Raw genomic sequence first — 16,139 nt, forward strand, 5'->3', positions numbered from 1 at the left:
GGCAGGCAAGGTAGTGATAACTAAAGGAATTTTATGGCTGCCATAGCCCTTTCACAACTGAAACACATTTCTTGCCTGGCTCACACCTTAAACCTGGTGGTGCAGTGCTTCCTGAAAAGTTATCCGGGGTTACCCGACCTGCTCCTGAAGGTGCGCAGACTTTGCTCGCACATCCACCGTTCGCCTGTACACTCCAGCCGTATGCAGAACCATCAGCGATCTTTGAAGCTTCCCCAGCATCGCCTAATCATCAACGTTGCAACAAGGTGGAACTCCACACTGCACATGCTTCAGAGGCTGTGCGAACAGAGGCGTGCTGTTATGTATTTGTGGGAGGATACACATACACAGGCAGGCAGTTGGATGGCAGACATGGAGTTGTCAGGTGTGCAGTGGTCGAAGCTACAAGACCTGTGTCAAGTCCTTCAGTGTTTTGAGGAATGCACACGGCTGGTTAGTGCAGACAACGCCATAATAAGCATGAGCATCCCCCTAATGCGTCTGCTGATGCAAAGTTTGACGCACATAAAGGAGCAGGCATCTGCAGCCGAGGACGAGGGAAGCCTTGATGACAGTCAGCCATTGTCTGGTCGGGGAAGTCTACTGGACGAGGTGGCGGGCGAAGAGGAGGACGACGAGGAGGATGATGGGGATGAATATTTTTTGGATGAGGAAGCTTCTCAGGGGGCAATACAAACTGGTGGCGTTGCAAGGCCAGGTTCAGGGTTTTTGAGGGAGACAAGTGACGTTCATTTGCCCGAAAGTGCTCCTCAACCCAGCACAAGCAGTGAATTGACAACTGGAACATTGGCCCACATAGAGGATTATGCCTTGCGTATCCTAAAAAGGGACCCCCGCATTGTAAAAATGATGACCGATGACGATTACTGGTTGGCCTGCCTCCTGGATCCACGCTATAAAGGGAAATTGCATAATATCATGCCACATGAGAACCTTGAACAAATATTGGCAACCAAACAAGCAACTCTTGTTGACCGTTTGATTCAGGCATTCCCAGCACACAGCGCCGGTGATGGTTCTCACACGAGCTGCAGGGGGCAACAGGGAAGAGGTGGTAGAGGTGCACAAATCAGAAGTGGCGTTGGACAGAGGGGTTTTCTGACCAGGTTGTGGAGTGATTTCGCAATGACCGCAGACAGGACAGCATCAATTCAAATTTCAAAAACCTGACCTGCACATCCAAACATAGACTAAGTGTGAACAGGTGCTGAACCCAGAGTCGCCAACTCGTATATAGTTAAGTAAATAAGGCAGCACACTGCAGCGCTAAAACATGCAAACTTGAAAACACAAAATTTGAACTGCATTACTGCACTAGAAATATGAAAAATGAGAGCTTTTAGCGCATAAAAATGGCCAATTTTATGTGTACCTGGTAGCCTCTTTACAGCATCTCTCTTATACCAGGTCCTACGCTTGCCCTACCTCGCTGAGAATAAACGTCTCCATCTGAATGGGTGCATGTGAAACCTCTTCTTAGACTAAAAATTCTCTCTCTCTGTGGAGGGGTATGGAAACGTCTCATTTTTCATATTTCTAGTGCAGTAATGCAGTTCAAATTTCGTGTTTTCAAGTTTGCATGTTTTAGCGCTGCAGTGTGCTGCCTTATTTACTTAACTATATACGAGTTGGCGACTCTGGGTTCAGCACCTGTTCACACTTAGTCTATGTTTGGATGTGCAGGTCAGGTTTTTGAAATGTATTCTCTAGCCTTCTGATCGTGCACTCCGCCTCCTAGCTTCAGGTGTTTTAATTACAGCAGGTCCAATACCCCTCCACAGAGAGAATTTTAGTCTAAGAAGAGGTTTCACATGCACCCATTCAGATGGAGACGTTTATTCTCAGCGAGGTAGGGCAAGCGTAGGACCTGGTATAAGAGAGATGCCGTAAAGAGGCTACCAGGTACACATAAAATTGGCCATTTTTATGCGCTAAAAGCTCTCATTTTTCATATTTCTAGTGCAGTAATGCAGTTCAAATTTCGTGTTTTCAAGTTTGCATGTTTTAGCGCTGCAGTGTGCTGCCTTATTTACTTAGCATCAATTCAAAGTGACAGGAGACAACATTTGTCCAGTATGGTTACTAACTATTTTTCCTCCCTTATCAATGTTCTCCCTCACCCGTCATTCCCATTTGATTACTGGGCATCCAAAATAGACACCTGGCCTGAATTGGCCGAATATGCATTGCAGGAGCTTGCTTGCCCAGCAGCTAGAGTGCCATCAGAAAGAGTATTCAGTGCTGATGGTTCAATACTGACCAAAAAAAGGACTCGTCTGGCTACCCAAAATGTTGATGATCTAACCTTCATTAAAATGAACCACTCATGGATTTCTAATTATTTTGCCCCACCTTTCCCAGCTGACACCTAGCTTTCCTGTAAAAAGGTCTTGCTTTTGGACTGGTCCCAATTTCTCCATTTGAGGTGGGTATGCCCACTTTTGGGCGACGGCACTGGATCCCTCATAGTACAATGAAGTGTCTCTGGCGGTGGTGGTGCGCACCCAACGTCAGACACCGTTGTAGCATGAGGGGCCCTGGGCCCCCCCCCCCCCTTCAGCTCAAACAGTGCTCTACCACTTGCAAAATTATCTCTCACTGCTCCACTACTGTTTAGTCTATGCGGTGAAATCCTTCAATGCCTGGCACTGACAATACCAATTTGTTGACATGTATGATGCTAGTTAAAATATTCACGGGCACTGTCCTACATTTACACCAGTAAATACTTGGCGCCAAATAACAATGTCTGAAACTCAGCAGAGGAGCCCACCCCTGTAACTAAGTATGCCACCTGTTTTTTTTTTGTTTGCTTTTTTGCGAGACATTAACATCTATTTATTATTTTGGAGTACTAACTGTGTCAGACACTCCTTCCAATTGTCCTCCGCTGACCACAGCAATGCTGCCTGTGCACCCCTGCCTGTGCAACATAATTAAACCTGCATTGAGCCTAATTTTTTTTATTTTAGGCCTACTAAGTCTGTCTGCGGTCACTCCTTCCAATTGTCCTCCGCTGACCACAGCAATGTTGCCTGTGTACCCCTGTAACCTAATAAAACCTGCATTGAGCCAACTTTTTTAATTTAAGGCCTAGTAAGTCTGTCTGCGGTCCCTCCTGCCAATTGTCCTCCGCTGACCACACCAATGCTGCCCGTGTACCCCTGTAACCTTTTTTAAACCTGCATCGAGCCAACTTTGTTGTGGTGTAAGGCCTACTACCAGTGTCTGTCTGCACCACTCAATACAGCTGTCCTCCTCTTAAAAAAGCTGAGCTGAAATTGTCAGGTTTTCAGCCTATCGGAATTTGAAAACTGCATTGGGGCCACAAGTTTGGTTGGGTTCTACAAACGGTGTCTGCAGCTCCAAGGTGTTCTCCAGGTTGCCTTTCCTGAGCTTCTATTTTCAGGCTCTCGTTAAATAGTTTTTAATCTAACAACTGCATTGGGGCTACTAGTTTGGTTGGGGCCTACTAACAGTGTCTGCCGCTCCAAGGTGTTCTCCAGGTTGCCTTTCCTGAGCTTCTATCTTCAGGCTCTCGTTAAATAGTTTTTAATCTAACAAATGCATTGCTGCTACTAGTTTGGTTGGGGTCTACTAACTGTGTCTGCCGCTCCAAGGTGTTCTCCTGGTTTCCATTTCTGAGCTTCGATCTTCAGGCTCTCATTAAGTAGTTGTTAATATAACACTGCAGTTGGCCTACTAGTTTGGTTGGGGCCTACTAACGGTGTCTGCCGCTCCAAGGTGTTCTCCTGGTTTCCTTTCCTGAGCTTCGATCTTCAGGCTCTCATTAAGTAGTTGTTAATATAACACTGCATTTGGCCTACTAGTTTGGTGGGGGCCTACTAACGGTGTGCCGCTCCAAGGTGTTCTCCTGGTTTCCTGTCCTGAGCTTCGATCTTCAGGCTCTCATTAAGTAGTTTTTAATATAACACTGCATTTGGCCTACTAGTTTGGTCGGGGCCCACTATCGGTGTCTGCCGCTCCTTGCTGTTCTCCACTGAACAAAGCAGTGCCGCCTGTTTACTACTGTTACCAATTTTGAACTGCATTTAGACTACTTACTGATTTGGGCCTACTCACTGTGTCAGCCTCTCATTACAGTTGTCCTCCACTGAACAAAGCAATGCCGCCTGGTTAGTCCTGTTACCAATGTTGAAATGCATTTAGCCCACTTTATTATTTGGGCCTATATCTGTGTTTCCACCTCATCCTACCCATTGCCCAGCCAGTGCTAGATGACTCTGCTGGTACATTGACCCAGACCGCTACATTCCCCTTGCACGCTACACAGCCAGATTCTGACCCTGCTGAAAGTGAGGTTCCCCTTCCCGCATACTATACCACCTTACACAGGGACAAAGAGGAAGGTGCAGATGAAAGTGCAGGTTCCTTCATCAGTTGGGGGGGAATACTCGTTGGCGACGTCACTGGCACAGGGCCCCTCATAGTACGCAAAAGTGTCGCTGCCGGTGGGAGGCGCCCCCGCCGTGCAAACACACCGCCGTACTTTGAGGGGCCCTGTGCCAATGCGAACGAGTGGCCCCCCCCTGCTTGCTCAGGATCACAGCACTTGCAAAGTTAAAATACTTACCTCTCCCTGCTCCACTGCCGTGACGTGGTCCACGTTTCCTGGGCCCACTAAATACTTGAACCAGCCATACCCCCCACAAATTTAGCCAAATGACCCCCAATGACCAATGCCTAACTATTATTATAAGGTAAATTAAGATTGACAAGCTTCAGTACCAAGAATGGATGTTTTTGCCATTAAAATGGGCACTGTAGGTGTTTTCCTTGCCTCCACTCACTGCCGACTATTCTTCCCCATTGATTTGTATTGGGTTTCGAGTTTCGGTCGATCCCCGACTTTTCACGATAACCAGACGATTTCTCTCGACTCGACTTTTGAGATAGTCTGGTTTCGCAAAACCCAACTCGACCCTAAAAAAGTAAAAGTCGCTCAACCCTACTCAACTATTTTGAGCCTCAGTAAGGCCCTGAATTTTCCTACTCATGAAATCAACAACTATAATTGTGTCATGATACGTATGAACTACAGTGCCATCATAACTTAATTTCATCTTCTCTTATCCAAATCGCTCTATACTGTATTTCCTATATTCACAATCTGCAAACTTTCTAAATGCCTCTTCATACACCAAATATTACACACAAATAATACAGGTACTACTGTAGTGAGGGGTCGTGGGGAGAAGCGGATGATGCAGTAGCATCTGTCCTTCAGTGTGTATGTCGGTCTAGGCTTAGAAACCTGTCATCGAGCCAATGCTTGACGGTTTAATGCCCTTATTTTATTCCCGTCGCTCTTCTGAGTAATCTGGCGTTTTTTTATTACATTTGCCAAAGAGTTCCAGAGATCTGGGGTATTTTATTTGTGCTAAGTTTTATGGCCTTTACCAAAAGTCGTTACTTACAGGATTCTCTGGGACTATGAATTTAGGCTGTTATGTAATGTCACTCCGAGAACCTCTTGGTAAAGACAATAAATATTACCATATTGGTTGCACTAAATAGGAACTACCAATATCTCTATGACCATTTGGCAGATTAAAAAAAAAAATTCAAGGGAGCAGCAGGAATAAAAGACCATAATCTGTTCACTTTTGACTTGATGATGGGTCCTCTTTAAAGCTACCATCCACTCTAGGAGGAAGAGTTTATTTGTTTCTTGTCTATATTCACTCTACCTGGTGCTCTGAGCTTATTTCCAACTTTCTCCTTTGCTCAGATAGGCGTTCCAGTAACCCTGCTTCCATGATAGTCGGTATATTGGTATGGGGAGTGCAGTGAGACATCTAGACCATGTCTTTACTGTGCTGCGGACTAGGTAAGGTGTAACTTTGGTTTGCTGCTTCACTCAGTATGCCACTGCAGTAGCCAACATAAAAAGCAGGAGGAAAGGAACACCGAGCAAAAGAGGGAGCGGGAGGCAAACTGAGGAAACCAGGGACGGAGAGTACACATGGATACTGAATAGTCACTTTCAGTCAGTGTGGAGGTTTGATACAGAGCTCTCCAGACTCCAGCTCTTACATATTGGAAGCTGTAGTAAATCAGACACTCTCAGGCTAAACATATTCTGCTTCCTCCTCTGCACTGCACCGATCTCCAGGACGAGGACAAAACATGTGGCTCTTCTCTAAAAGCCACTCCCTTGCCCGTTTCAGAAAAATGTCACCAGAGTTGGGAGTTTGAGAAGGACATTGCCACCGAGCCTCCTCCTCTGTTTGGATGTCTTTATTCAGAAAACAGAACAAAATGTCAGGAACTAAAAATCTGCCACCCCTAGTATGTTCTGCAGATTATTAAAAGAAAAGATCAAGCATGAAGGGATGAACGATTTGCTACGGTAATATACACAAAAAGTAAATATTTAACTTGAAGACTGTTTACACAGAGCGGGCAGTGTCATAAAATAATTATGTATGGAGTATTAATGCCTTTAAAATTTACTGTCTTTTCTTAGCTAGTTCTTCGTTTTTTTTTCTATAAAACCATAACATCCCAGAAAGTAAAAATATTTAGTTGTTACTTTAAAGGGCCACTGTCACCCCCCTGCAGCCGTTATAAACTAAAAGAACCACCTTGTGCAGCAGTAATGCCGCATTCTAACAAGGTGGCTCTTTTAGTTTTGTGTCCAGGTATTACTAAAATAAAGCGTTTTGAAACTTTGCAAAAATACCTGTCTTTGTCCACGGAGGCGGGTCCTCAGCCCCCAGTTTGAAGGGTATTCTGCCGTCACTCACATTTTCAGGGGCTTTCGGCGCCGCCCCCTCCGCGCTGTTTTCTTTTCAAATCCGGCGCCGTGTAAATGTTTGTGGGGCAGGCGCAGTAAGCTCTGCCGGTCTGACGTCCCAGCCAGGCTTGGAGACTGCGGTAATCCCTGGATATGTTACTAAATTGGTGGCGAAATTTACCCAGCGAGAATGAAAGTTATATACTGATGTGGACATAACTTATACCGCACTGTGGATGCATATTGGTTGTTGGGGGGCATTAGACCACACTGCAGCTAAATATACGGAGATATTGGGGAGCATTATGCCGCACATATGCCGTATATTCAGCTGCAGTGTGGTCTAATGCCCCCCAACAACCAATATGCATCCACAGTGCGGTATAAGTTATGTCCACATCAGTATATAACTTTCATTGTCGCTGGGTAAATTTCGCCACCAATTTAGTTACATATCCATACACCTAAAGAATACACCTAGAAAAAACACACACCAGCTAGCAGGCAAGTTTCCAATGTTGGTTCTTTCCCGGCGACTGCTAGTGGGAGAAGGAGGAGGCACGATCAGCTGATTACAGTATAAAGACACTGTAAGGCAGGGGGCGGGGGACCTGGGTGACAGGCTGACACACGCAGTGCGCATGCCCAGGAATCCTAGCCCCGCACTGTGCACAATGCATAACACAGTGTGGAGCAGGGATTACCGAGGTGGGCGGCCGCACTGCCCGCACAGGCGCAGTCTCCAAGCCTGGCTGGGACGTCAGACCGCCAGAGCTTACTGCGCCTGCCCCACAAACATTTACACAGCGCCGGCGCCGGATTTGAAAAGAAAACAGCGCGGAGGGGGCGGCGCCGAAAGCCCCTGAAAATGTGAGTGACGGCAGAATACCCTTCAAACTGGGGGCTGAGGACCCGCCTCCATGGACAAAGACAGGTATTTTTGCAAAGTTTCAAAACGCTTTATTTTAGTAATACCTGAACACAAAACTAAAAGAGCCACCTTGTTAGAATGCGGCATTACTGCTGCACAAGGTGGCTCTTTTAGTTTATAACGGCTGCAGGGGGGTGACAGTGGCCCTTTAATCTAATTAAATAAACATACTGATAGATATTCTTTTTAGTCATTTGTTTTTATTTTCTCATGATCGATTATTTTACTCTTATTATAGGAAGCCAATGTACCTGAGATGCATGGACCTTAGTAGCTTTGTAGAGGTTTGTTGACTTCTACGGAAAACAATCTAAGGGGACTTTCCACTACTAGGGAAAACGTGAGGTTGTTCTGACACGCGAGCCCTGCACCCAATCATCGCTGCTACCACTGTACCAGCCTTAGGACGTATAAGCAATCAACAGGAAGTCAGAGCTGCACCTGTCACTTCCTCGATTGCTAAGACATACAAAGGTGGGGACAGTGACGGCAGCGGTGATTGGGCGCAGTGCTCGCGTGTCATAACAACCTCACGTTAGCTTCGTGACCACAAGTGCAGACACTGCTGGAACTGTGCCGGCATGGCAGACAAGTATATCAGTTTTATTTTCACAGGGATCCAAGAAGTATAGTTTCTCCTTGCAGAGAGTGGCATGTTAAGCATGTCAAGGTGAGGAGACTTAAAGCCGCAATGCTCCTCTGGGAAATATGCAAATTGTCTCTTCAGAGTGGAAGAGAACTAGAACTCTAGTGCCACCTATTGGAAGTAGCAATCCTAACGGTCAATGTCGACCCTTTAACGAGCCTTGTCACATGACTTAGGGTAATAGCCAAACCAGAATCTCAATTTGCAGACACTGTTTCAGGGTACTGCCCCTCGTCAGTGTTAAGTGGAGATCTGGTTTGGCTGAGTGAGAGGCATCTGCCTAGTACCCCTTTAAGAGTGTCACGGATTTATGTCTTTTTACGTCAATTAAGGAATTTGCTCCTCAGACCATGTCGGGGCATCTTAACATAGAACCAGACCCCAATCAGAGGACCATAAAACATTCACTCCTTATCTATGAACTGGTCCAATATTTATGGACATAAGTGTTTATCACTCACATAATGGTAATTCTGCTTCAAGTCACCTGTCTTATCTATGGCATTTTTCTGGGCTGTGTTGTGTATAAATATGTGATTCTTCAAAATTTCCATTACTCTATGCCTGATGATGAGACCGGAGTAGTCTCAAAAGCTTGCAATTTGTTACCATCTTTTCAGTTAGCCATTAAAAAGGTATCAACCAATGAGTACTCTCAATTCTAAATATTTTTCTGATAAAAATAAGACATTTTGTAATATAACTTGTGTGTGTTGTGGTCTAATTTCTACTGTTACCCTTGTGAAAATGAGAATTTGTGGGCAAAAAAGATAATTTTTGTGTAAAAAAAAAATGTGATTTTTTATTTTCACGGTTCTACGTTATAAACGTCTGTGAAGCACTTGGGGGTTCAAAGTGCTCACCACACATCTAGGCAAGTTCCTTAAGGGGTCTAGTTTCCAAAATGGTGTCACTTGTGGGGGGATTCCACTGTTTAAGCACATCAGGGGCTCTCCAAATGCGATATGGCGTCCGATCTCAATTCCAGTCAATTCTGGTGCTCCTTCTCTTCCAAGCCCTGCCATGCGCCCAAACAGTGGTTTACCCCCACATATGGAGTATTGACGTATTCAGGAGAATTTGCATAACAAAATTTGTGGTTCATTTTCTCTTTTTACACTTGTGAAAATAAAAAAAAATTGGTTAAGTTAAATGTTCATTTTTTTTCGACATTGTTTCAGTTCCTGTGAAGCACATAAAGGGTTAATAAACTTCTTGAATGTGGTTTTGAGCACCTTCAGTGGTGTAGTTTTTAGAATGGTGTCAAGTTTGGGTATTTTCTGTCATGTACACCCCTCAAAGTGACTTTAAATGTGAGATGGTCCCTAAAAAAAATGGTTTTGTAAATTTTGTTGGAAAAATGAGAAATCGCTCGTCAACTTTCAACCCTTATAACTTCCTAGCAAAAAAAAAAAAAAAATTGGTTCCAAAATTGTGCTGATGTAAGGTAGACATGTGGGAAATGTTATTTATTAACTATTTTGTGTGACATATCTCTCTGATTGAAGGGCATAAAAATGCAAAGTTTGAAAATGCAAAATTTTTCGCCATATTTCCGTTTTTTTCATAAGTAATATCGAACAAATGTTACCACTGACATGAAGTACAATATGTCACGAAAAAAACAATTTCAGAATCAGCGGGATCCGTTAAAGAGTTCCAGAGTTATTACCTCATAAAGTAACAGTGGTCAGAATTGTAAAAATTGGCTCGGTCATTAACCCCTTTCTGACATCGGACGTACTATCCCGTCGAGGTGGGGTGGGCCCCTATGACCACGGACGGGATAGTACGTCAAGCGCGATCGGCGGCGCTCACGGGGGGAGCGCAGCCGGGTGTCAGCTGCCTATCGCAGCTGACATCCGGCACTATGTGCCAGGAGCGGTCACGGACCGCCCCCGGCACATTAACCCCTAGCACACCGCGATCAAAGATGATCGCGATGTGCCGGCAGTACAGGGAAGCTTCCCGCAGGGAGGGGGCTCCCTGCGGGCTTCCCTGAGCCCCCCGCAGCAACGCGATGTGATCGCGTTGCTGCGAGGGTCTTACCTCCCTCCCTGCCTGCTCCAGACCCGGATCCAAGATGGCCGCGGATCCGGGTCCTGCAGGGAGGGAGGTGGCTTCACAGAGCCTGCTCAGAGCAGGCACTGTGAAGCAGCCTGCACGGCTATCAGATCGGTGATCTGACAGAGTGCTGTGCAAACTGTCAGATCATCGATCTGTGATGTCCCCCCCTGGGACAAAGTAAAAAAGTTAAAAAAATTTTTTCCAAATGTTTAAAAAAAAAATATTCCTAAATAATGAAAAAAAATATATATATATTATTCCCATAAATACATTTCTTTATCTAAAGTACATATATTTAGTATCGCCGCGTCCGTAACGGCCCGACCTATAAAACTGGCCCACTAGTTAACCCCTTCAGTAAACACTGTAAGAAAAAAAAAAAAAACGAGGCAAAAAAACGCTTTATTATCATACCGCCGAACAAAAAGTGGAATAACACGCGATCAAAAGGACAGCTATAAATAACCATGGTACCGCTGAAAGCGTCATCTTGTCCCGCAAAAAACGAGCCTCCATACAGCATCATCAGCAAAAAAATAAAGTTATAGTCCTGAGAATAAAGCGATGCAAAAATAATTATTTTTTTCTATAAAATAGTTTTTATCGTATAAAAGCGCCAAAACATAAAAAAATGATATAAATGAGGTGTCGCTGTAATCGTACTGACCCGAAGAATAAAACTGCTTTATCAATTTTACCAAACGCGGAACGGTATAAACGCCTCCCCCAAAAGAAATTCATGAATAGCTGGTTTTTGGTCATTCTGCCTCACAAAAATCGGAATAAAAAGCGATCAAAAAATGTCACGTGCCCGAAAATGTTACCAATAAAAACGTCAACTCGTCCCGCAAAAAACAAGACCTCACATGACTCTGTGGACCAAAATATGGAAAAATTATAGCTCTCAAAATGTGGTAACGCAAAAAATATTTTTTGCAATAAAAAGCGTCTTTCAGTGTGTGACGGCTGCCAATCATAAAAATCCACTAAAAAACCCACTATAAAAGTAAATCAAACCCCCCTTCATCACCCCCTTAGGGAAAAATAAAAAAAATGTATTTATTTCCATTTTCCCATTAGGGCTAGGGCTAGGGTTACGGCTAGGGTTAGGGCTAGGTTTAGGGCTAGGGTTAGGGTTAGGGCTAGGGTTAGGGCTAGGGTTAGGGCTAGGGTTAGGGCTAGGGTTAGGGCTAGGGCTAGGGTTAGGGCTAGGGTTAGGGCTACAGTTTGGGTTGGGGCTAAAGTTACAGTTAGGGTTTAGATTACATTTACAGTTGGGAATAGGGTTGGGATTAGGGTTAGGGGTGTGTCAGGGTTAGAGGTGTGGTTAGGGTTACCGTTGGAATTAGGGTTAGGGGAGTGTTTGGATTAGGGTTTCAGTTATAATTGGGGGGTTTCCACTGTTTAGGCACATCAGGGGCTCTCCAAAAGCGACATGACGTCCGATCTGAATTCCAGCCAATTCTGCGTTGAAAAAGTAAAACAGTGCTTCTTCCCTTCCGAGCTCTCCCGTGTGCCAAAACAGGGGTTTACCCCAACATATGGGGTATCAGCGTACTCAGGACAAATAGGACAACAACTGTTGGGGTCCAATTTCTCCTGTTACCCTTGGGAAAATACAAAACTGGGGGCTAAAAAATTATTTTTGTGGGAAAAAAAGATTTTTTATTTTTACGGCTCTGCGTTACAAACTGTAGTGAAACACTTGGGGGTTCAAAGCTCTCAACACATCTAGATGAGTTCCTTAGGGGGTCTAGCTTCCAAAATGGTGTCACTTGTGGGGGGTTTCTACTGTTTAGGTAAATTAGGGGCTCTGCAAATGCAATGTGACACCTGCAGACCATTCCATCTAAGTCTGCATTCCAAATGGAGCTCCTTCCCTTCCGAGCCCTCCCATGCGCCCAAACAGTGGTTTCCCCCCACATATGGGGTATCAGCGCACTCAGGACAAATTGGACAACAAATTTTGGGGTCCAATTTCTCCTGTTACCCTCGGGAATACAAAACTGGGGGCTAAAAAATAATTTTTGTGGGGAAAAATTTTTGTTTTATTTTTACGGCTCTCCATTATAAACTTCTGTGAAGCCCTTGGTGGGTCAAAGCGCTCACCACACATCTAGATAAGTTCCTTAGGGGGGGGTCTACTTTCCAAAATGGTGTCACTTGTGAGGGGTTTCTACTATTTAGGTACATTAGGGGCTCTGCAAACGCAACATGGCGTCTCATCTCAATTCCTGTCAATTTTGCACTGAAAAGTCAAACGGCGCTCCTTCCTTTCCGAGCTCTCCCATCCGCCCAAACAGTGGTTTACCCCCACATATGGGGTATCAGCGTACTCAGGACAAATTGTACAACAACGTTTGGGGTCCAATTTCTTCTCTTACCCTTGGAAAAATAAAAAATTGGGGGCGAAACGATAATTTTTGTGAAAAAATATGATTTTTTTATTTTTACGGTTCTACATTATAAACTTCTGTGAAGCACTTGGTGGGTCAAAGTGCTCACTACACCTCTAGATAAGTTCCTTAGGGGGTCTACTTTCCAAAATGGTGTCACTTGTGGGGGTTTCAATGTTTAGGCACATCAGGGGCTCTCCAAACGAAACATGGCATCCCATCTCAATTCCAGTCAATTTTGCAGTCAAATGGTGCTCCTTCACTTCCGAGCTGTGCCATGCGCCCAAACAGTGGTTTACCCCCACATGTGGGGTATTGGCGTACTCAGGACAAATTGTACAACAATGTTTGGGGTCCATTTTCTCCTGTTACCCTTGGTAAAATAAAACAAATTGGAGCTGAATTAAATTTTTTGTGAAAAATGTTCATTTTTATTTAAACATTCAAAAAATTCCTGTGAAGCACCAGAAGGGTTAATAAACTTCTTGAATGTGGTTTTGAGCACCTTGAGGGGTGTAGTTTTTAGAATGGTGTCACACTTGGGTATTTTCTATCATATAGACCCCTCAAAATGACTTCAAATGAGATGTGGTCCCTAAAAAAAAAATGGTGTTGTAGAAATGAGAAATTGCTGGTCAACTTTTCACCCTTATAACTCCCTAACAAAAAAAAATTTTGGTTCCAAAATTGTGCTGATGTAAAGTAGACATGTGGGAAATGTTACTTATTAAGTATTTTGTGTGACATATCTCTGTGATTTAATTGCATAAAAATTCAAAGTTGGAAAATTGCGAAATTTTCATAATTTTCGTCAAATTTCCGTTTTTTTCACAAATAAACGCAGGTACTATCAAATAATTTTTACCACTGTCATGAAGTACAATATGTCACGAGAAAACAATGTCAGATTCACTGGGATCCGTTGAAGCGTTCCAGAGTTATAACCTCGTTAAGGGACAGTGGTCAGAATTGTAAAAATTGGCCCAGTCATTAACGTGCAAACCACCCTTGGGGGTATAGGGGTTAAGTACCAAATTGGCTCTGTCACTAAGGGGTTAAATAAAAATGTTCCTGTGCTGAAATAATCTTATAAATGTGTCCCTGCTGTGTACTGTGTAATGGCTGTGTCTGACAATACAGGAACATAGTCTGATCATACCACAGCTGCTGGGCAGGGGAGGAAGCAAAAGCGTATACAGACAGGACAGCATGGGATTGCAGCTAATTCTTTCTGTGAGGTAGAAAGCTTTTAAACAGGCAGGGAAATGTTTTACCTCACAAAAGGCAGCAGCTGTGATCCCATGCTGTCCTGTTTGTATACTCTCTTTTTCCATATTATTATTTTATAATCACATATAGCGATTATTTACGAGCACTGAGACTGCCACAACATCTTGTAAATTGTCAATTCACCTTCAAGAAAGGCCAGGACGATTTTCTGGGAAAATGTTATATTATAGATAAGATGGACTAGGGAAATAGTCTGATTTCCAAAATTGTTAGTAAGTGTGTATATATATTTGGACCTGGTCGACCGATATTGTCGCTTACCCTTTCTGGCGCCATGGGAGTGATTCAGAAAAGCTACAGGTACGGTTTGCATTCAATATAGTCCCGCTTTTAACACATTTAGGAGGCCGTAATGGCACAGTGAATAGAACAAAAAAAAAAAACGTAGAGTGGGACTAACGTGGTCTTTCTCCTAACATATTAAGGAGGCCGTAATGGGACAGCGAATATAAAAATCGTAGAGCAGGACTGCCGCAAGAGAATGCCGTGACGTGGCGGGGTGGCTCAAAGAATTGATCAATTGTTTGCTAAATGTCTCATTTTGATATAGTCAGAAATTAATATGTGCATTTGCACTTTTTGAATTGCGTTCTGACCACTAGCAGCACTGGCTTCTCCCTTTTTGTATTAACTATAGACGAGTGTCCTTTTTCAGCCTTAAAATGTTGAAACTATAAAAGAGCAGCCAAGAAAGATAAAAAAAAAATTAAAATAAAAAAATCAGTATTGTTATAATGTCATGAAATGGCTGGGACAATTACTAACTTCCAAAATAGTCCCATCCTTTTCTTTTGTGTTTAATCATTTTCTGAGCACTTTGACAACAGGCGAGGCAGCAACGTACTTATTTCTAGTTGACGTTGTATTCGTCCTTTACTTCGTTCTCGAAACTGAATCTGGGTTTCATTATATGCAGTCATAACTTCCCCAAATTTTCTGGACAATACTGTATGCTGGGAAACCAGAAAGAAAACAAACAAACATGCATTAATGTATACTTCAACATTACAAGAACTATATGTTATTTCCAGAACTGCAAGTCATTAAAGATTGATGGGGACCTAACCATTAGGACCCCCAGCTATCCTATAAATGGGGTCCAGAATCACGAGAGCTCTGCAGAACGCACACTTGACCCAAACTCCATTTGAAATGGAGAAATTGGGATCTGCCATGCACCTGTGGTTCCAGACCCCAGCTTTTGGCATCACTACTGACTGCAAACCACTGAATCTGGATTAAAGATACCGTATTTTCCAGCGTATAAGATGACTTTTTAACCCCTGAAAATCTTAAAGGTCGGGGGTCGTCTTATACGCCGGGTGCAGACACCAATGTGTATATGGTGGGTGGGGGGGGGACTGGTCCCGATGACGAAGAGGGGGCGTCTCACAGGAAAGTGTGAGTGGAGTATCCCCCATTACCTCATTGTAGCTGCAGGGTGGGGTCTCTGCACTGCTCCGCTTTGTGCCGCGTGGGTACTGTGCTGTGGGGCGGCGGCTCCTCTTCGTGCAGCGTCGGGGCTCTGTGCTGTGGGGCGGCGTATCTTCGTGCAGAGTCGGGGCTCCTCCGGCATTTCCCAATTCCTCAAAGCCAGGAGGCACCGGCAGCTTAATTGCTGCGATGCTGTGGCCTCCGGGAAAATGGCCGCTGGGGGCGGCGCATGCTCAGATTCAGATCTCGTCCCGAGATCTCGGGAGACGAGATCTGAATCTGAGCATGCGCCGCCCCCAGGGGCCATTTTCCCAGAGGCCACCGCATTGTAGCAATGGAGCTGCCGGTGCCTTCGGGCTTTGAGGAATTGGGAAATGCCAGAGGAGCCCTGACTCTGCACTAAGATACGCCGCCGCCGCACAGCACAGAGCCCCGACGCTGACCTTCGTCAGTGACTGTAAAGTATATATTAAAACAATACATCAAGATAGGATACAAAAATCATAAATAATAAATAAACAAAGTATATACAACATAGACATGAACAACCGTGCATGTTTATGGCAAAAGAAAAATTTTTTTTATCTATAGTGC

General features: G+C 44.2%; 1 protein-coding gene and 1 long non-coding RNA gene across 3 annotated transcripts in view; both read right to left on the reverse strand.

Annotated features, from left to right (window-relative positions):
• The window catches only part of LOC138668878 (uncharacterized), a 265,220-nt gene that overhangs the window by 22,191 nt on the left and 226,890 nt on the right, over window positions 1-16,139 (reverse strand). The gene's annotated exons all lie outside the window — the stretch shown is intronic.
• Window positions 1-16,139, reverse strand: part of STX2 (syntaxin 2) — a 100,924-nt gene that overhangs the window by 20,629 nt on the left and 64,156 nt on the right. For both annotated transcript variants that reach the window (XM_069756053.1, XM_069756052.1), the window contains exon 6: window positions 14,956-15,064. In XM_069756053.1, the coding sequence (XP_069612154.1) occupies window positions 14,956-15,064 (109 nt within the window). The remainder of the gene's footprint in view (window positions 1-14,955; window positions 15,065-16,139) is intronic.

Source organism: Ranitomeya imitator, chromosome 1, assembly GCF_032444005.1.
Source record: "Ranitomeya imitator isolate aRanImi1 chromosome 1, aRanImi1.pri, whole genome shotgun sequence".
NCBI classification, from domain to species: Eukaryota; Metazoa; Chordata; class Amphibia; order Anura; family Dendrobatidae; genus Ranitomeya; species Ranitomeya imitator.